The sequence below is a fragment of the Hyla sarda genome, chromosome 2 (genome assembly GCF_029499605.1).
Source record: "Hyla sarda isolate aHylSar1 chromosome 2, aHylSar1.hap1, whole genome shotgun sequence".
NCBI lineage: Eukaryota > Metazoa > Chordata > Amphibia > Anura > Hylidae > Hyla > Hyla sarda.
Window position 1 is genome coordinate 431,448,230 of NC_079190.1, and position 22,185 is coordinate 431,470,414.

The following is a 22,185-nucleotide window of genomic DNA, read 5'->3' on the forward strand; positions in this document are numbered from 1 at the left end:
CACTCCAGTTGTCTGTTTAGAGGGAGGAACAGTTCTGGGTACGGACATAAAAAAAGAACTCTCTCACCCGAGTCTGTGTCCCTTGTGCCCCCTGTGGCAGCTGCTGTGAGGAGAACTCTGCTCTGTGTAGCTAGAGAGGGAGAAACAGGCCAGCCAATAGCCAGAGAGGGGCGTGCCTGGAGCAGGGGCACTGTCTGATTGGCCCCTGCCACCTAATCACGCGCACGGCACTGATTGGAGGACGATTCGCGCCTCCAGTAAGCTCCGGCTGCCCTGTGGGCGGAGCTATAGCGCCCCGGCCGCCGAAATGCCGATGAAGAGAAATAGTAATGGCGCCCGCTCCTTGCACCGAGCGCACATGTCAGCCACATTAAGTGAGCGGGCGAGACACTTCTTCGCAGGCAGTAGTGCGCTGCCGAAAGCGACAGTAAGTCGGCACTTCATGCGCCCGAACAGTATAAGCGCCGCGGCTGTCAGCCACATGGTAAGCGCCGCGGCTATCAGCCGCATAGTAAAACACACACGAGTGCCCAATAATAAAGTGCCCATTCATTCCAATATGCCACTGCTCGCCCCAGAATAAAAGATAAGCCCCTAGCACAGGCCAGCCCCTTAGACCCTGAAAGGTGGGCCAAAAACTGAGGGTCTCCAGAGGTTGCAAAGTCAGCACCTAAGGGAGAAAGAATATATACTCACCTCAGTCAGAAGAACTTACCAAATGGAGTCTTCTATGAGGTCTTCAGTCAGCTTTCTGTCACCTGCATCACGCCGAGCTACCATGTGCGAGCGAGGCGAGCAGGGAATAGGGGGACCCGGACCTATGAGGTACAACCCCAGGCGCTGACCGTTGGCGAGAGGGGGTGAACAGCGCATATACTCAATGTCTGTGCCCCCTCAATCGCAATGGGGAAACAGTGAGCCGCAGTTCCCGAGTCCCCACCTGAAAACATGAAAGAAAAAGGAATAAAAAACTAGGAAAATAATAAAAAACAGAACACCTGGTCTGGAGAATTCCAGACCATGTCCACCTCCTTCAGACACTAAGCTAAAACTGATTAGCTCAGGGCCTGGAGGCGGGTATATCATGCTGGGAGGAGCCGACTTTTTTGTTGCCATAGTGTCATCCCTCCTAGAGACAGCAGCATACACCCATGGTCTGTGTCCCCCAATGGAGCAGATAGAGAAAGATATATTTTCCAAGCCTTTTGAATCCACTCCTGGCTTTGGCTCAAAAAAGATCACTCTTCTGTAGAGTTTACCCTCCTTACTGCAGCACACACACACCTCAATAACCAAAGAAACAATACAGCACTGTACAGGATTTTTTTTCTAAAGGTATATAGGGATTCACAAACCTTCCTCCTCCCCTTCCTCAGGGATTCGCTTGAGTTTCTTCTGACTGGACTTAGCTGCATTCTGCATTTTTGGAATATCTCTTCCATAGTACAGTAGGAAGTGATTATAGACATCCTTGAGTTCATCCATAGAGTGGACATCTTTCAGCCTATAATGAAAGATCAGTTAATTCTTATAAAGATTACTTTGTAAATAATGTTTTAAAGCTGCTTAAAAACATGTTAAAAAGGTATACATAAAAAAAAAAAAAAAAAAAAAAAAATCTGTAACCTTTCCATATCTGTGGTATCCAAAGGCCTTATTTCATCTGCTAATGGCTTGTCAGGATCAGCAGAAATCTGCTCATATTGATAGGCTTGCATCTTCTGAAACAGACGCATCAGATTTTGTTTTCTTATCCTGAGCTGGGTCCACTAAGGAGGAAAAACAAAAGTAATTTTTTATTATATATACATACACACACACACACACACACACACACACACACACTGATACATTGCACATTTCCTTCAGATATAACATTGATAATTAGAAAGAAAGACAGCATGTACTTTGTTCTTAACCAGTATTAACCGCTTAACGCCCAAGGATGTCATATTGGGTCGGTCCCAGCATGTATCTGATGCTAAGACCCGGGGCTAATAGCGCGCAGCAGCGATCGCGGTGCCACGCGCTATTAACCCTTTAGACACTGCGTTCAAAGTTGAACACCGTGTCTAAACCGAAAGTGAAAGCTGCTCAGCTGGGCTGATCGGGACTACCGCAGTGAAAATGCGGTGTCCCGATCAGCTGGGACACGAGCGGAGGTACTCTTACCTGCCTCCGGCGTGTCCCCTCGGCGATTGCTCCAAGCCTGAGATTCAGGCTTGAGCAATCGACCGCCGATAACGCTGATCATTGCAAAGCTATGGCTTTGCAGTGAACAGTGCTGGCAATCAGTGTGTGCAGTGTTATAGGTTCCTATGGGACCTATAACACTGCAAAAAAGAGTGTAAAAAAAAAAAAAGTTTAATGTGATTTAACCCTTTCCTTAATAAAAGTTCAAATCACCCCCCTTTTCCCATAAAAAAAAATAAAAAAACACCATGTAAATAAAAATAAATATAAACATACGTGGTATTACCGTGTGCGTAAATGTCCGAACTATAAAAATATATCATTAATTAAACCGCACAGTCAATGGCGTACACGCAAAAAAATTACGAAGTCCAAAATAACATATTTTTGGTCGCTTTTTATATCATGAAAAAATGAATAAAAAGCGATCAAAAAGTCCGATCAATGAAAAAATTATACCTCTAAAAACTTCAGATCACGGCACAAAAAATCAGCCCTCATACCGCCCCATACACGGAAAAATAAAAAAGTTATAGGGGTCTGAAGATGACAATTTTAAACGTATACATTTTTCTGCATGTAGTTATGATTTTTTACAGAAGTACAACAAAATCAAACCTATATAAGTAGGGTATCATTTTAATCGTATGGACCTACAGAATAAAAATAAGGTGTAATTTTTACAAAAAAAATGTACTGCGTAGAAACGGAAGCCCCCAAAAGTTACAAAATGACGTTTTTTCTTCAATTTCGTCGCACAATGATTTTTTTTTCCGTTTCGCCATAGATTTTCGGGTAAAATGACCGATGTCACTGCAAAGTAGAATTGGTGGCGCAAAAAAAAAGCCATCATATGGTTTTTTAGGTGCAAAATTGTAAGGGTTATGATTTTTAAAAAGTGAGGAGGAAAAAACTAAAGTCCTAAAACGGAAAAACCCATGGTCCTTAAGGGGTTAAAATAATCATTATTTAAAAGAAAATCACAAAAACAAGACAAATAAAAAACTTTCATAAAACTGATTGAATAGTGTTAACAGCTCTTATTTGGAGGAATGATGTAATACAAGTCATCTTTATTACACTATTAGAGGTGAGTAAACCAGGGATATTTTCTGATACCATAATTACTCTTTAGGTATCTCAAACTGAACAAACTGACTAATGCATGTGAGGCCTTCTGACCCTCCCACAACAGATTATGTTGGAGGACAGAAGCATCAGTCATGATGGATTTCAACTGCCTGATCCTTTTGTTTTCAGTGATATAAGCTGCTGCCATAACTGTCTGGCAGCGGCTTAACTCGCCTCACCCCATTTAACACACACAAGCAGAGTGGCCAAACCAACTGCAGCTGCTTTCAGCAAAACTTTAAAGAACTGACTATTCACTGTCTTATGAACCTGACAAATTTGCAGGTTCCATTACCACAAGTGAATTGACATTAATTTAATGGTGTATACTTCCTTAAACCATCTTAAAATGAGGATTTACCTTCTCATCCCACTGCCAGACACGCCACAAATCATTGATGTTTAGCTCTGGTTCCACATACTCTTTTCTATAAAATGCAATAAAGGGTACCTGGAAGAGAAAATTTTAATAAACAGGACATTCTCAAGGACGAGAACTGAGATAGATAAGTGCATGTTGGTCATATAGCCTCAGACTATCCAGTTGACATGTGTGTTTATAATTCACATACCTCAAAGTGTTGATTTCTCATAAAATTTAGAGCTTCTCTGATCTTCTGTATAGTGCTTGGTCCTTTCCGGCTGAAGCTGCTGCCAACTTGACCACGCTCCAAATAGTCACAGCTCTCCTGTTATAGGAAGGTAATGAGTAAGGACCTAAGATATTTATACAGAAGGTTCTAAGTCCATTAGCTGTTTTACCTAGAGAGCAGCTGGCGGCAATCTAGTTTTCCATTTTACCTTTTGAAGCAAACGGCTCCCATAATACATAAACTGGTATTAAATGAGTGGGACTACATGTTGTCATTGACTACAATGGCAGTGAACAGGCTGCTTGTAGTGAGCCTTCCACCACCAGAAGGCCACTCAACGAGCCAAGTACATAAGATAGGAAAGCACTGCCCTGATCACTCGGAGGAGTGGTCCTGCTATGCCTACTGACAATTATGACAACAGAAATAAGAGTAACTACATAATTGCAATCCAAATTAAATATATAATACATACATTTATAAAGATGAATAAAAGATGCCTTTGTTTAAATGCAACTGCAGCCAACAAATTATGCATTCAGAGAAAAGGAAAGTGTCAGCCAAATTAAGAAATTGCTTTGTCCAGCTCTCCTGGTTTAGAGCAAGACAAATTAAGTCTGGCTGCCTGTTGCTGAGGAATATGTGAAGTTTTTATTTTACAATATTGAATACTACCTGTTGGGAGATTGTTGGTGTTGAAAACGCATTTCTATAAATCCAGTCAGCCTCTTCCTCCAGCTCATCATCTTCGGCAGATTTAACAGGTGTGATCCGCAGCTACAAAAAAAATAAAAAAAATAAAATAAAAAAGTGTTATGTCCACACTATCACAGTGAAAAAGAAAATAGTGATTGCTACCTGTGTGATAATGGTAAATTAATTCCAGTACCACCACTTTGCAGTTTAATAACCAATTTTACCTGGAACCTTTCCGGCAGATCTGTGGTCCGAATCTCATTGTCTTGGTCAGTTAAATGACTGCTTTCCAGTTCACTTGGCTCATAGATTTCGAAGATGCTGCGCCGGCTTACACGCTTCTTAGCAGTTTTCTTGGGTCTGACACGAGTTTCTCCTTCTGCTTCGTCATCCTCATATTCATACTCTTCCATTTCCTCATCGTCTTCATTGTATTTTTCAAACTCTTCATAATCAAAATCTACACCGAAGATCTCCTGAGCTTCCTGCAACGCACTGTGAAAATAATAAATGTTAAATATAGTTTCACAAACATAAACCGGTTTTCAGGTAATTACCAACCTTTAAGGACTAGGGGGTGTATTTGGCCCTTGATGCCTTTTAAAAACTAAAACCTAATGGGGTTGACACAGGTTGTTATGTGGCAGTTTTCCCAGTCTATTATGCTTAAACCAGAAGTGGATCAAGCTAGCACCGTAATATCTTTCTCGTAGCCTTCATTGGGCTACACAGAGACCATGGGTATATGCTCTTGCCAATAGGAGGCGCTGACACTAGGAAAAAAAGTTGTCTCCTCCATGGCAGGATATACCCGCCCACTGGAAGTGAGGCAATAAGTTTTGTCACAAAGCAGTAGCAGAAGCCAACCAAGAGACAAGTTCGAAGGACCCGTGGAAGGAATCCTGGAGAAACACCCAAGAACCGGAAAAGGCAATACGGACAAGAATGAAGACATGGGTGGGTGCTGTGTCCCCCAATGAAGGCTACGAGAAAGATATTATGGTAAGTACAAAAAAAATAAAAAATAAAATAAAATTTCTCGGTCGCTCTTCATTGGGGGACACAGACGATGGGATGTACCACAGCAGTCCCTGGGGTGGGAAGAACACCATCAGAGGAAGGGAGCCAGTCTGGAGACTGAACCTCAGACGGCCATAAGACTCACGGATGAGACCCTGGGCTAAAAAGGCAACCAAGGCCTGGAACTGAGCGTACGGCACTTCCCACTGTTCATGGAGATGGACTAGGATGCCAAGGAAGGGACCGTCCTTAGAAGAGACTCTAAACCAACTTGCCACAGAGAGAGACAAGAAGGGGCAATGCAGAGACCAGATGGGCCGAACCTACCTGGAATGAGGTAGGAAACCAACTCCAAGAAGCACAGAACTACACAGAGGGAGAGCCCAGTTGGGAACAAAACAGGAAAAGGGAACAACAAGAGAACCCCATACAGAGGGCCAACCGAAATCAGAGAACCTGGCGAGAAAACGCCAGGGAGAACCGAAGGCGAGCAAGTCAAGATGAAGACCAGAAACTTCTGGAAAAGAGAGATGTCTCCAGAGAGGCATGGTGCAGAAGATACGAACCAACCAAAAGGCTGTAGGTGCCAAAAACCACTGTCCCTGGGGCACAGCATGAGCACAGGGGGAGAAGAGCGGACACAACACAGGCTGAAAAGCTGGAAGAACTACAGCCATGTAGCAGCTGAAAAAGGGCGCGACTGGAACAACCCGGTATACAGGCTTGCCGTCCAACCCCGGAGTAAATGGACTCTGAAGGATGAAATGGAAAGTAAGGAGTAACCCGGAAAGGGGACACGGAACTGGAGACTCTCGAGTCACCAGGAGGTGCCCCACCTGTAGGAGGGGCAAACCCAACAACCGCAAAACGCTCCTGGAGACATACTGCTATGTCAGGACAAGAAGAAGAGCGGTACCGAAAGACTGCCCCACAAAGGAATCGGGGAGAAGCCAGGGCAGGGGCACTACACGTGCCCGAGACCACAATCCTCACGAAGGCCCAAAGGACCAGGAGGACAGACCCAGAAAATAAGGTAAACAACAGCAGTCTAGGAGAGAGCCCAAAACAAGGATTAATTGGTCTTGGACCCAGCAGTCAGAGAGAACCAGAGTTTTGTCAGGACGGGAATGGAGGGAAAAGCAAAAGAAAACCCAGCTGGGACTCCCAGGCTCTGGGCACAAGAAGGTTACACCAAAAGATCAGAGTGGCAGTGTAGCACCAGAGAGTGACAAAAGGGAAGGATGAGCACACCCTTCCCGGATATTGCGCCAAGGAAGGAAGAGAGCAATGGCAGACTGGCAGACGATTGCATAAACCCCTCCTACATAGAAAAATGCCCTAGCTGCATGAGCAGCAATAGACAACCAGAAACAGGAGGAGAGCCAGGCTGCAATAGTGAGCAGTAAGCGCACACAAGCAGAGCCGGCGAAAAGCACTTGCGATCGCTCCCAGAAAAAAAAACAAAGGCCCAGCAAGGTACCCCACCATGTAGGGGGAAGTGCGAGATGGCTCCATATTGACAGAAGAAAGTGATCAGTGAAAAAGTCCCCCTGGTGGAGGGGAAAAACAAGGGGAGATGGAGACAAAACTCAGGCACTGATTGTGCCAAGCTTCCTGATCCTAGTACCCCCTGTGGAAGGGAATTTCCCCAAGAGCACCACGTACTTTAGGAGCAAGGAAATGCATCAAAGCACTACGGTAACGCATCAAAGCACTGGGTGGACGTAGCCCCCAGGGACCCTGCGAAAACACACCAAGACATGGGGCCATGTTGTGTCCCCAGAGGGATTTGAATCCTGGACACTGGAGCTGGGATACACAAAGACATAACTACGAATGCAAGTAAGAAGCACACGTAGCAACCTACAGCGTTGGGAGGAAACACCCCATTGGGGCAAAACCTTGGACCCTGTGGAAAATAGAGGGGGCAAATATTAATTATTAATCGGCCAGGATGGCTCCGTGGCCGCACTAAGGCAACAGAGCAGGCGCCTGAGCCACCCCGTACAGGAACCCAGGAAGATACCTGGAGGCATAAGGTGGTGGTGGGGGGGGGGGTTGGGGCTGCAGAACAGTCCGTGGCCCCAGCAGGCCCAATGCCTGAAACGGAGGAGATAAACCTCCACAGACCTGTGGAAACAATTACACAGGAAGGCCTGAGGTACACCCCACCGAAAAGGAGGGGAGGAAGGCTCTACATGGGCAGGGTGTCCAGAGCATATGTAGGGACACAGACATGGGTACCTCATGATAGTAGAGGGGTAACAAGACTGCCACCACGAATGGAACCACAGACATCCAGAAGCATATAAACTAGTCTCAGCACCCAACCGCGTGCCACAACCATGCCCTGAGAAGACTAACGTTACGCTGTTAGAAGGGGAACCAAGAGTGCTGCTGAGAGGTCCATAGATCCTGCAGGAAACGCCCACACCCCATCTCTTAATGGCGCTACACACCAGAACTGCAGTCGCAGACTAAAGAGATGAAGAACGAATGAAGTGCAGGAAATATGCAGACACATTCTGACTCACTGGTAGAAAGGTCCAATGAATCCACAGAGCCACTTCCTCAGAACTTCCCACTGAAAGAGAGTCACCGGTTCTCTGCCGCTGGTGCGGCAGGAATGGGGGAAGTGATCTGGTGGATGAAAAAAAAACATGTAGACAGTCTAGCTAATTGGCATAGGGACCGTGCCCGGCTAGACAGGCTTCCGCTGAGCTGGAGGATAAATGGCCCTGAACCAGGGAGTCAGAGGAGGGAGACAGCCTCTGACATCCCTGGTAGCGTGAACAACTACTTCAACACCCTAAGCCTGGAGGGCTCGCTGCGGGAGGAGTGGCAGAGCTAAGCTCCGTTTAGGAGAGGCGCAGAAAGGCGCTGGGCTTTTCCTTTCCAGCGCTTCCAAGACAGCGACGACAAAGGGGGGAGGGAGTCCTCCCTCAGTTAGTCTCCAAAGGGGGGGGGGGGGGGGGCGGAGCTACCTGCCATCATTATGGGTCCCGCTGACCAGCAAGCGCTGGAGGAGATCCCACCAGCTGAAGTAAAGAAAATCGGTGGCCACTGAAAATACAGGGAGCTGCTGCAAAAGCCGGCAGCTGCCTTGAGACAGAAATGGCTGCCGTAACCGAGTTCACTGGCAGGTGGAGGGGATGATATATTCATATACTCACCCGCGGTGGTCTTATACTAACCCAGACGGCTTCAACGAGCTTATGACCATGGTGCATCATACCAGGCTAAGATAGCGGGGCGAGCAGGGGCAGTGGGGGACCCAGACCCTGGGTACAACCTCCAGGCGCTGGCCGTTGGCGAGCAGGGGTTGACAGCCCATACTCTATGTCTGTGCCCCTTTGTTGCATATGGGGGAACAGGTAGCGCCATGCTCCTGAACCCCCACCTGAAAAAGAGAAACAAAAAGGGAGGCAAAAAAGCTAAACTAGACAGCCCTTACTAGAAAATATTTTTTTTAAAAGACCAAGTCTGGAGAGCACCAGACCTGTGTCTTGCCTCTTACTGACACATGCTAAAAGTTATTACCTCACTTCCAGTGGGAGGGTATATCCTGCCAGGGAGGAGCAGACTTTTTTTTCCTAGTGTCAGCGCCTCCTAGTGGCAAGAGCATATACCCATGGTCTCTGTGTCCCCAAACGAAGAGCGACCGAGAAACATTAGTTCTTCCTTTTTTCTCTTATTCTAAAACAGATTATCTATGCAATTATTCTTCAATTTGATTTCCTTAAAGGGGTTACCTAGTCTTTAAAATCTAATGGCCACCATCATATGCTATCAATATTAGAACACTGGTTGTCTGACCCCCCCCCCCCCCCCCCAGGGACCCCAACCCCATCAATTATCTCTTTGGCTGTGGTGCTTGTGTAAACAGTGCTGCCTCTTTAACGGTTACATTGGTTGAAGGCTGGTTCATATCTAAAGGGGTACTTTGGTGGAAAACTATTTTTTTTTTTTCACCTGGTACCAGAACGAAACAGATTTGTAAATTCCAGTACTTATCAGCTGCTGTATACTACAGAAGAATTTGAGTTGATCTTTTTCAGTCTGACCACAGTGCTCTCTGCTGACACCTTTGTCAGTGTCAAGAACTGTCCAGAGTAGGAGAGGTTTGCTATGGGGATTTGCTCCTACTCTGGACAGTTGCTGACATGGACAGAGGTGTCAGCAGAGAGCACTACGGTCAGATAGAAAAGGACAACTCAACTTCCTCTGGTGCACACAGCAGCTGATAAGTATTGGAAAGATTACGATTTTTTTTAATAGAAGTAATTTACTAAATCTGTTTAAAGGGTACCTCTCATCAAAAAAAACTTTGATATATTATAGATTAATGTATGCAGAATAACTTTACAATTACATGTTATTAAAAAATATGCTTCTTTCTATTTAATTTTCCACTTTGAAGAAATGACCACTAGGGGTCTCCCTACCAGTCCTGGCAGCAAGCATTTCAGACTCATGCTGGAGTCCTAAACACTACGAGCTGCCAGTCTGCTTTGTTCACAAAGGAGAACACTCAGAGCTGCCAGCCTGCTTTGTTCACAGCCTGTTTGGCTGTGAACAAAGCAGGCTGGCAGCTCTGAGTGTTTAGGACTCCAGCATGAGTCAGAAATGCTTGCTGACAGGACTGATCGGGAAAAATACAATAGAAAGAAGCATATTTTTCATTACCATGCTATTGGAAAGTAATTCAACATTCATTAATCTAAAATATGTCAAAAGTTTATTTGATGAGAGGTACCCTTTAACTTTCTGGCACCAGTGGATTTAAAAAAAAAAAATGTTTTCCACCGGAGTACCCCTTTAAGCTCATTGCAATATCTTGTTCCATCAATACAAGTAGTACATCGTTTGCTTACTGCATGAGCCCTGTTACAAAATGATACACTTTTGAATCTATTACTTACGCATCAGCATATCCTGGAAGCTTTTTCCTCCATTTAGGTTTTTTCAGCGGTTGTCCATCATCATCAACAATGAAGTCATCAATGTCTGTAACATACAAGGATGTTTTCAAGTCCTGGTCTCGGATTTCATATTAAAAACTAACAAAACATTAATGGAAATACTTACCAGATTCCTCATCCTCCTCCTCCTCTTCTTCTTCAGCAGCAATAACTGGCTGATCACCTAAGTCATGTCTATCCTCATCCTCACCGTCCTGGAAGATTTCTTCAGCGATGGCTTCTTTCTCATACTCCTCTTTTCCGGCATCTTCCTCTTCGTCTTCATCATCTGACATTTTTTTTACGCGTCTGAATTTTTGCTGTGTTGGGTAACAGCCAAGTATATTGTGTTTTTAGATAGAGATACATGAAGGTGTTGTCTAATAAAATGCAGTAAAAGGGGTTGCTCATTAGGACAAGGGCCCAGAGCTAGTAATCTGCCAAAACCAAATAGTGGTTTTCCCACAGCAACGACTCACAGCTCAGCTTTTATTTTTCCAGAGCTCAAGAGGACATAAAAGCTGAGCTGAATATGGTTGATATGTTCAAAACCAGATAGTCTTGGTTTCAGGCAGATTAGAGAAGTGATTAAATCAGATTTTTAAAAGACAACCTTTAGCCACACAGAACATGTATTATAGTAGCAATAAAATCAATAAAAACATATTTACTTACACGTTTCACTTTAACACCCAAGTTTTCTTCAATTAGATCAAAGTCATCATCTTCCAGTCTGTCATCAAATGCTGAGGAAAAACAAACAAAAACAACTGAAACATAACATATTACAGATGATTTTGTCAATGTGATACATGATACATGAGTTGGCACAACCACACTATAGCACTTCCAATATATCGCTACAGCCAGATACAACTCTGGAGGTTAACATGCGTCCATAACATTAGCAAGAGAAATAAAGAGGCCACTCACCGAATACTGTGCTTCACTTTACTTTAATCTTCGTGCATAAAAAACACCAGCAAGGCAAGACAGGACGCCTTAGGCGTCCTGTCTTGCGTTGCTGGCGTTTTTTTATGCACGAAGATGAAAGTGAAGCACAGTATGCGGTGAGTGGCCCCTCGTTATTTCTCTTGCTGATGTTATGGACTCAGATGATTTTGTGCTGCACGCATTACACCACTATAACACACTTACTGCGCTTTCTTGCTTTGCGGCCAATTTCATCGTCTGAACCTCCAGATCCACTTCCTGCCTCCTCCTCCTCCTCTTCTTCTTCCTCCTCATCATCATCGTCATTAATAAAATCTTTTAAGTTTCCTTGCTCGTCCTGCTCGTCTGGATTTTCATCCTCCTCTTCTTCATCTGGAGGGAGTAAAAAAAAAACACAATACATGTGATTAGGATAAGTTTGTTCACTAGCCATCTGCAATAGAGGAAAAGTGGTGCCTTAACCCCTTAACGACCACGGACGTAAATGTACGTCCTGGTTTGGCAGGACTTCCCGCACCAGGACGTACACTTACGTCCTGTGTATGACCGCGAGCATCAGAAGGGTGCTCGCGTCACACACGGCAGGTTCCGGCTGCTAGCAGCAGCCGGGGACCCGCCAGTAATGGCCGACATCCGCAATCGCGCGGATGTCCGCCATTAACCCCTCCAATGCCATGATCAATACAGATCACGGCATCTGCGGTACTTTGATTGGATGATCGGATCGCTCGCAGCGCTGCCGCGGGGATCCCATCATCCAGCATGACAGCCGGAGGTCCCCTTACCTAGCTCCGGCCGTCTCCCGGGGTCTTCTGCTCTGGTCTGCGATCGAGCAGACCAGAGCAGAAGATCACCGATAATACTGAGCAGTACTGTGTCCTATGCATAGCACTGCACAGTATTAGCAATCAAACGATTTCTATAGATAGTCCCCTATGGGGACATAAAAAGTGAAAAATCCCCTCCCCCAATAAAAATGAAAATTGTCAGTTTTTCCCATTTTACCCCCAAAAAGCGTAAACATTTTTTTTTTAATAAACATATTTGGTATCGTCGCGTGCGTAAATGTCCGAACTATCAAAATATAATGTTAATGATCCCGTACGGTGAATGGCGTAAACGTAAAAAAAATTTTAAGAGTCCACAAATGCTGCTTTTTTGTCACATTTTATTAAAAAAAAAAATTACAAAACGATCTAAAAGTTTTATATATGCAAATGTGGTATCTAAAAAAAAGTACAGATGACTGCGCAAAAAATGAGCCCTCATACCGCCCTATATACGGAAAAATGAAAAAGTAATAGGTGGTCAAAATAGGGCGATTTTAGATTTTGTACAAAAAGTTTTAGATTTTTAAGCGGTACAAAAATATAAAAGTATCTAGCCATGGGTATCATTTTAATCATACTGACCCACATAATAAAGAACACACGTCATTTTTACCGTAAAGCGTACAGTGTGAAAACAAAACCCTTGTAAATGTGCAAAATTTTGGTTTCATTTAAATTTCCTCCATAAAATTTTTTTTTGGGGGGATTCGCCGTACATTTTATGGCTAATGAGAGGTTTCATTACAAAGTCACGCAAAAAACAAGCCCTTATATGGGTCTGTACATGGAAATATAAAGGAGTTATGGATTTTAGAAGGCGAGGAGGAAAAAACGAAAACGCAAAAATAAAATTGGCCTGGTCCTTGAGGTGAAAATGGGCTTGGTCATTAAGGGGTTAAAGGGGTTATGCAGGAAAACACTTAGAGAGAGATTGATTGATATATATATATATATATATATATATATATATATCTATCAATCAACTGGCTCCAGAAAGTTAAACAAATTTGTAAATTACTTCTGAAGTTAAGGTTGTTCTTTTCTGTCTAAGTGCTCTCTGATGACACGTCTCTCGGGAAACGCCCAGTTCAGAAGAGGTTTACTATGGGGATTTGCTTCTAAACTGGGCGTTTCCCGAGATACGTGTCATCAGAGAGCACTTCGACAGAAAAGAACAACCTTAACTTCAGAAGCTCATAAGTACTGAAAGGATTAAGATTTTTTAATAGAAGTAATTTACAAATCTGTTTATCTTTCTGGAGCCAGTTGATATATATAAAAAAGTTTTTTCCTGGAATACCCCTTTAAGTTTAAAACTAGTGGCTACTAACATCAATAACTTAAGGGTATATTCACATGTACGGGATTTGTCTAGGTCGTGTCTTTGGAGAATCTACAGCAAAAATCTGGGGGTGAACCAAAGATTTTTGTTACAGATACCATAGTGGATCCATACACAGATTAAGGCTAAACTGGATGCACAATGTGGTCAGATGATGAAGAATTAGGTGCAGAACTTGTGTCTAAACCCTTAGGAAATCCTAAACATGTTCATACTTAGATTTTCATCAAGTAGAACAGACCCGGCTCACCTGTCATAAGCCTATCTAGTTTTAGGACGAAAGATAAAAATGTGGTTAAACTAATGGAACAGTTGAACTAATAGACAGCAATGCATTTCTAAGCAGACCTGCTGAAAGATCCGCTCAGGAATGCATTGCTGTCTGTGGGGATGGCAATGCGGTCCATACCACCCGTGGGATCTCCGTCGCAAATTCTGTCTAGAGATTCCACAGTGTGAACCCAACTTTAGGAACTAGTTAAAAATAAGTTTTACCCATTCGACTTACCATCATCATCTTCAACAAACTTCTTGGTGGTTCTCTGTACTACCTCTCCATCGTTGTTGTATTCTTCCTCAGATTCCTCTGCTTCACTTTCCACAAAGTCAGACATGTTTCTGCAGCCAGAAGATATAATGTAGAGTGTTACCTAGTTTGCCATTTCTAACAGTCTTAAAAGATTTAAAACAACATATTTTAGGTCAGTGTTCCCCAACTAACGGCTTAGGCGCCACATGTAGCTTTTGGGCTCTCCGCATGTGGCTCCCAGCTGCAGATACTATGCTGCACTAGAGACACCAGGGATGTTATGGATTTGACCCTTCTACCTTGTTCTAATGGGAAATCACTGGCAGCTAACGCTAGGGTAACAGTCATAGGAATACGTCTTATCTGACTATAGACTTCATGACCATCATTGACTAAGAACCTTATGGGTTTTGAAAAGTGGTGAAAATTAATGAAGACATTTTTTTTTTTTTTTTTTTTCATTTTTAAAGCTGCTTCAAAAATGTTTAGAAGATTTTATCCAGAGTTCTGGACAACCAAGTCTTCATGGGGAACTTGACAAGTGAAAGTGGTTTATTTGCAGAAAAGGACTGTTTTAGGTTATGAGCATATAAAGATAATAATTCAGTGGCACTCACCAACTTGTTGTTTTAAAAGCAATCCTTTATTTCACAAATCCATATGAAAAGGACAGTTTGGGAGGTGGACAGAGGCTGGAGCAACATATGTTTCACGCCGCAGGCGTGAAACATATGTTGCTCCAGCCTCTGTCCACGTTCTAAACTGCCCTTTTAATATGGATTTATTAAAAGGACTAAACTAAAACGACAAGATTGCGAGTGCCACTGTATTATCTTCATATGCACACTGCACACCGTACTATGATCTTGAATTAAGTAAAGCACCACCATAGTCACTTGCTACGCCCCCCCCCCCCCCCCCCAATTTAACCTCTGAACTGTCCACACGGGAAAGTATTTCAACCGGAAAACTACAGAACCAGCTGTGATTTCTTTTTTGGCTTCTACTGTTTTAGGTTATGTTTCCACACATCTTATTCTGGTATTTCCTTTTCTGTCATTTTTAGTGATGAGCGAACTTACAGTAAATTCGATTTGTCACGAACTTGTCGGCTCGGCAGTTGATGACTTATCCTGCGTAAATTAGTTCGGCCTTCAGGTGCTCCGGTGGGCTGCAAAAGGTGGATACAGTCCTAGGAAAGAGTCTCCTAGGACTGTATCCACCTTTTCCAGCCCACGGGAGCACCTGAAAGCGCAACTAATTTATGCAGGAAAAGTCATCAACTGCCGAGCCGAGAAGTTCCTGACGAATCGAATTTACTGTAAGTTCGCTCATCTCTAGTCATTTTGTCTGACCTTATGTTAGTGGAAAGTGCTTTTTTTTTTTTTTTTTTTTTTTAATGTTTGGCAGCTATTCACTGTTTCATGTATGGTGTTTATTACACAGATAAAAGTGATCTAGAGTAGAAAAAACACCCCCCAAAAAAAAAAAAAAAAAAAAAAAAAAATATTATGTGGAAACGTATTCTTAGAGTATTTACATATTTGTCATGAACATTTAACACATGGCACATACCCACTCAGGCACATCTTGTATTAGATCATATTTCTGTCTGGACTTTTCTAATAAAATACATCATTCTGTTAATATTTATTTTACGACATGTATCACTGTGAATCTGTCTTTCTCTGTATGCGGAGTTCTTGAAAGTGTTTTTAGGAGCCCAATATGAAATGTTTCGGTTTCGCATCAGGAAACCACACAACTACTTACAAGGGGTTATCCCAAGATTAAAAGTCATCTTCTAGCCATAGAACAGGAGATAACTAGTTAATCTCTGGGGGGTCCGAATACTGGGACCCCCCAACCAATCATTAGACTGCTGGTCACTTACTCCCCTATGTAAATGGAGGGTAGTGTGCATGTTTCACCACAACTCCATTAGTTCTCTATGGGACACTAAGGAGTGCTAAACTCCAATATTTATTTATTTATTATTATTTTTTAGAAGTTCCATAGACAGTGGACAGAGCACTGGATGAGCATGTATACAGCTGCTCTGTTCTCAGGAAGATCTGACCCCCTTTCTTATGATCGTGGGGGTCCAAGCAGTGGGATCTCACTATCTACTAGTTATCGCCTATACTGTAGAAAGGGAGTAAAGTGTTAGGCTGGGATCACACCGCGTTTTTGCAATAAAGTTCCCATATCAGGTTTTTGAAAAAAAAAAAAAAAGATGGATTCCTCAAAACCGGACTTAACTGTATCAAAATGTGTGTAAAAAATTTTAACCCGTATACGGTTAAAAACCGTATACTGTTTGAAAAAAGATGTCTGGTTGCATCCGTTTTTTAAGAAAAGAAAAAAAAGCATACGTTTTTAACTTTTCATTCTATTAGGAATAAAGTTTCACTTGTTTGATTGAAATTCCAAGAAAACTGTGCAAAGTCAGAAACTGGATGGAACCATACACATATACGGTTCTCTACAGTTCCCATTGACTCACATGTTTAAAAAAAAATAAAAAATACGTATACGTTTCAATACGGTTTTTCACGCACACCAAAAACCGCGGTAGGCTGCAGTTTTGGGTACGGGAAAAAAAACTGACAAAAGCTTGCAGGATGCAAAATGGCCACAAGGCATATGGTTTTCATTGGAGAGTCAATGCATACGGTTTTCAATACGGTTCCCTAAGGTTTTCATATTGAAAACGTATACGGGAACTGTATTGCAAAAATGTGGTGTGAACGCAGCCTTAGCCATGGTTTCATGAAAATCGCAACAACAAAAAAAATGCTATATGATCTAAATGTGTGAACATGCCCTAAGGATGAGCAAAGTAACAGTGAATGGGTTTTTGTCCTCTTTATGAGACAAGTTCAAACTTTGCATTTGTGCACAACTTAGAAGCCACATGATCCTGTTATTTCGTTATGATCGGCTTCACCAGCGCCTTGCACAACAGGTCCTACTGTGGATAGTAATCCCTCTTTCAATGACCATGGGCTATCTGTCCACAGAGTACAGGCTGTCACTGTAGCAGTCTGTGAGGATTGTTCATTGTCTTCCTAAGCAGGTTACTTATTGGCACTGCCCATTCTAGAAAGCAAGCTTTCTATATCAATAGCACTATAATTTTAGCAGACACACTTCACATCAGTAAGTGGGTTCCTTCACACAGCCAGGATGTACATGAATAAGGATTTTCAGGAAACTTTATGGCAGAAATCTGCAGCTCAGTAGAGCCAATCCCTGGCTTTTCAGCATAGAGTCCATCTTTATATGATGCAGATCATTATTTTACATCCTGATGACTCGGGGTTAAGGCAGCATGAAATGTGATGACAGGTTTCCTTTAAGATGTCCATATACTTTACATAGCTATTTCTCAATGAAGGAAGCAAAGGTTGGTCCAGCACTTGAATAAAACCCCCAGCTTTATCATAAATATGATATAAAAAAGCAAGTCTCACATAGTGTGAGATAACATTACCAGAAAATGCAAACCAAGTGCAGGACGCCACTGCCCGACGTTTCGCCACTCAGGGAGGCTTCTTCCGGGGCGTGACGCCCCGGAAGAAGCCTCCCTGGGTGGCGAAACGTCGGGCAGTGGCGTCCTGCACTTGGTTTGCATTGTCTGGTAATGTTATCTCACACTATGTGTTATACTGTTTACTAATTTGTTTGTGTTAACCCCTGGGTGAGTATCAAGTATCCCGTATCTCATTATTGGTTTACCTTGGTGATCAAGGTTGTATATACCTGGGGATTATACTGGGATTCTATTCCAAGTGCTGGACTCCATTTCTTCGGTTTTCACTGTCAGTTTTTCTCTGTTTTTAATTCTATGGCTATTTCTTTGTCTGTGACTGTTTTTAATGATTTGTATTGAAAAACTTTTTTTCTATTTTTGATTCATTATACGCTGGTTCTCCGTGTATTTAAAGTCCATGCAAGACTAACTGCTTGCTCAGGCCCCTTAGAACAGCATTGATTTTTTAAGATATGGGGCTGTATCCCCACTGCGTGCTGCCTCTGTATTACAGTGTTCTCCCCTAGAAGTAATGCTATGGTGTGAAGCTTTACGCTTATGAATAAGACAAACATATGTCCTGAATAAAGAGTATCAATGGTTATGTTCTTTACATGAATCCGTTAGTAGAGCTTGTGACTATAAGAAACTTTGGAATCCATATTATTAGAGGAAACTGGCATCTACACCTTTCAGCTGCCAGAAGTTCCTTTTTCCCCTAATCTGGGTTCCTTATAAATCTTCACAAGTCCTTTCCGGCCACAAAAAAAATCCATTATTTGTTTTCTGTTGCATCTATAGCAGCAAAATACTCTGACATGCTGTACAGAGACCAACATCTCACATCAGCCTCTGTCCCCAAGAGTCCCACGGTGAAATGTCCCCAGTGCAAATTTAAAGGGGTACTGCGCTGCTCAGCGTTTGGAACAAACTGTTCTGAATGCTGGAGCAAGGAGCTCGTCATGGAAAAGCTCCACCCCCTCATGACATCACACCCGCCCCCTCAATGCAAGTCTATGGGAGGGGGCTTGATGAACATCACGCCCCCTCCCATAGACTTGCATTGAGGGGCGGGGCGTGACGGCATGAGGGGGAGGGCTATGCCATCCCGAGCTCCTGATGCCGGCTCCAGCATTCGGAACAGTTTGTACCAAACGCTGAGCAGCGGAGTACTTTAATAGCAACACGTTGTCTTTTAACCAGACTGAAAACCGTGGTCTGCTGCTGTTTCCAGTCGAGGTCAGAAGCTGGATACAGGAGAATAAGCCGAGAAAAGGCTCTAGCTGCCTCGGATCGGCATATTCAAATGAATGGGGCATGCCACGGATCGGGTAGCAGGCGGTTCTGAAATTCTCCCACCGGATTCAGCTGTAAAAATTGTGGTCTGCACCTAACAGGAGCAGCAGGGAATTGGTATTGGGACTCCCAATTTGGGAGTATGACTTCCTTAAAAAAAATAAAGAATTTAAAGTGTACCACTAGTGATATTTTGACTACTGAGGAGAAAAGTGTCAAAGTGAGATTTGTTAAAACATAGGGCCTTAAATACCTGAATAGTGCGTATTCCTCCCTGTTCTGTTCTACTCTTTGCTCTCCGGGAGAGATTTATCAAAACCTGTGTAGAGGAAGAGTGGTGCAGTAGCCAATAGCAACTAGACTGCTTTTTTCATTTTTACAGAGGCCTCTGAAATAAGGAAAGCAGCAATCTGATTCATTGCTATGGGCAACTGCACCACTCTTCTTCCTCCACACAGGTTTTGATAAATCTCCCCCTTTGAGATGGAGCTTCCCCAGTGTAATGTAATTCTCTATTGCTAGGTCTTGCTGCTGGAGGCGGCTTCTATAGAGAAGCGCTGTCTCATAAGGCACAATGATATAGAGCTGAGAGCAGCAGCGCTCAGGTACTGACTGAGATATGATGCAACTGTGGCCAGTGATTGGCTGAATTCTCAGGTCCTACTGAGATGAGTCCATATCGGAAGTAGTGAGCAGAGTGATGAGCGGGGGAACAGATGACATAACAGGAGCGGTAGGGGACCAAGGAAGGTAAGAATTACTTTTTTATTGCACACCAAGCAAAATACAACATTTATATAGCAGAATAATCCCTTTGGTCTCTTTGTAAAAAGTGAGATACCAGCGGGGGGCGCAGAGGACTAGGGCTGATCATAAACCTATTTATAGTGTGGGGCTTCTCTCCGTTCCAGAGATGTAGGGCGTGTTAGCCCATCTGACAGTCTAGGAAGGGGTGGGGTACATACTTAAAGTGTACCTGTCCTCATCAAAAACTTTTGATATAATGTAGATAATACCATTACATGTATATTTGTTATATACATTGATTAAAAATTGTGTATATTTTTGGGTCAAAAAAATGCTGTCCCTGCAGCTATTGCCTGTGTGTCTATGATGAGTCCAAAAACAGGAAGTGAGGGCAGGACAGGCAGGGCTCTGTGCAGACTCCTGGCTTGTCAATCATCCTGATGTATGAGCCAGGATCATGTTATAGAGCCTCAGTTCACACTGTCCTGCTTTTTCTTAGTGTACAGATCCCCGCTTGTTCACCCTCACTTCCTGTGTTTGGATTCATCATAGAAATAAATGCAATAGCTGCAGGGACAAAAATATACACATTTTTTAACCAATGTATATTACAAATATACATATAATGGTATTATCTACATTATATAAAAAAGTTTTTGTTGCTGACAAGTACACTTTAATAGCCAAAGTATGCATTCAGTACCAGGAACAGCGCATGCTTGCCGAAGCTAGATATATAAATATTTTTTTCTTCGTTTGCAAATATATTTTATAGTAACATGAAGGTTGCAAAGGTCCCGTAAAAAACAAGCCCTCATATGGCCCTATCCATGGAAAAATAAGAATTATAACTTTTAGACGGCAATGAGGTAAAAATGAAATTGCAAAACAAAAAGGAAATGTTTACTGGTCTCTAATGGGGTTAAGAGGAATTACCGGGACTCCTATTCACAGCCTATGCTCAGCCCACACCAAGCTGCATAAACAGAGCTCCACACATTATATAGCACTGTCCTCTACTATCCGTCTCCTACAAGTAATGGAATCACTCACAACGATGCGTTCAAATCAATATTTTATTAGTACCACAAAAGGTAAATACATCAATATGAAAAGTCATTTGGGGGGAGGGGGCAACATCCCATACTTAACACCGCCAATGGTATGGAGGGGAAAAAACACCATAAAGCTGGTGAGGTATCTTAAAAGGATTAATTGTACATCAACACTAAAGGGGAATTCTTTAACAGAGCAGAGAGACCTCTTAGGGTACATTCACACATACCATATCCACTGCTGTGTTCAGAAATATATTTTTATTCATTTAAAAGGGGCAAACTGGAGGGAGTTTTTTTTTATTTTTTTTATTAATGAAAGGAGTAGTCCAGGGAGGTGAACTTAGACACCTATCCCCAATTCTTTGGATAGAGAATAAGGGTGAGATTTATCAAAAGCTGTGCAGAGGCAAAGTTGCCCATAGTAACCAATCAGATCACTTGCATTTTTTTTCAGAGGCCTTTTCAGAAATAAAAGAAGCGATCTGATTGGTTGCTATGGGCAACTGGACAACTTTTCCTCTGGACAGGTTTTCATAAATCTGCCCACAATCTCCTGTACGGGGCTCCGTCTACTCCCCCTCAGTGCACTTTAGCCCCCCATCTTCCTGGACTAGCACTAGTGATGGCCTGCTCATCCACTGGCTGGCGGCAGGGGTGTCCCACCTCACCAGTGATTGGCTGAGCGGCAGTGTGACGTATTCGACCTGGCTTTGGTCTCAGTCGCGCTCAGTTGATCTCTGGGCCCAATACGACACACTGTCAGAGCGCGCGCCAGGCAGAAACAAGCCGGCAGCGCTCCCGGACAGAAACAGGAATGAATCAGCGGTAAATGAACAGGATGATTAACCTGAGTACCGACCAGAATCCTGTATTTGCTGATTTCATCATTTAAGCCCAGGAGAAGGCATATGGGTCTTTGGAATACATGTATAATTAAGTGTATTCATTAATTACTTCTATACCTTGCCGTGGGGCTATAGATAACCTCTTAAAAATCCCCTGAGGACGGCGCCGTAAAGACAGTGGCGCTAGAAACGCGTTGGGCTTTTTTCTTTTGTACTAAAAGGGGTACTCTTTTTCTCCTTGACACTTCAGGAGATTTATTAACAGTGATTCTACTTATTATAAATCAGTGTCGCATTGGAGACACTGTATTGTCTGATTCATAATACATCACTATTGAGTGATTTTATGACCTTTCCTTTATCTAGCATTAATAAATGTTAAGTTTTATTGAGCACTTCCCTAACTATAATCTATTCTCACATAGTTACTTAAGTTTTGTTTCATAAATCTGCCC

At 43.0% G+C, this 22,185-nt stretch overlaps 1 protein-coding gene across 1 annotated transcript in view; it reads right to left on the reverse strand.

Annotated features, from left to right (window-relative positions):
- The window catches only part of SUPT6H (SPT6 homolog, histone chaperone and transcription elongation factor), a 77,573-nt gene that overhangs the window by 53,962 nt on the left and 1,426 nt on the right, over nt 1-22,185 (reverse strand). Inside the window, exons 2-12 of the mRNA XM_056559093.1 lie at nt 14,229-14,338; nt 11,753-11,920; nt 11,270-11,340; nt 10,722-10,914; nt 10,556-10,640; nt 4,838-5,108; nt 4,593-4,694; nt 3,897-4,013; nt 3,686-3,775; nt 1,627-1,769; nt 1,356-1,504 (exon numbers count right to left, since the gene is read on the reverse strand). Coding sequence (XP_056415068.1) covers nt 1,356-1,504; nt 1,627-1,769; nt 3,686-3,775; nt 3,897-4,013; nt 4,593-4,694; nt 4,838-5,108; nt 10,556-10,640; nt 10,722-10,914; nt 11,270-11,340; nt 11,753-11,920; nt 14,229-14,334 — 1,495 coding nt within the window. The 5' untranslated portion in view covers nt 14,335-14,338. The remainder of the gene's footprint in view (nt 1-1,355; nt 1,505-1,626; nt 1,770-3,685; nt 3,776-3,896; nt 4,014-4,592; nt 4,695-4,837; nt 5,109-10,555; nt 10,641-10,721; nt 10,915-11,269; nt 11,341-11,752; nt 11,921-14,228; nt 14,339-22,185) is intronic.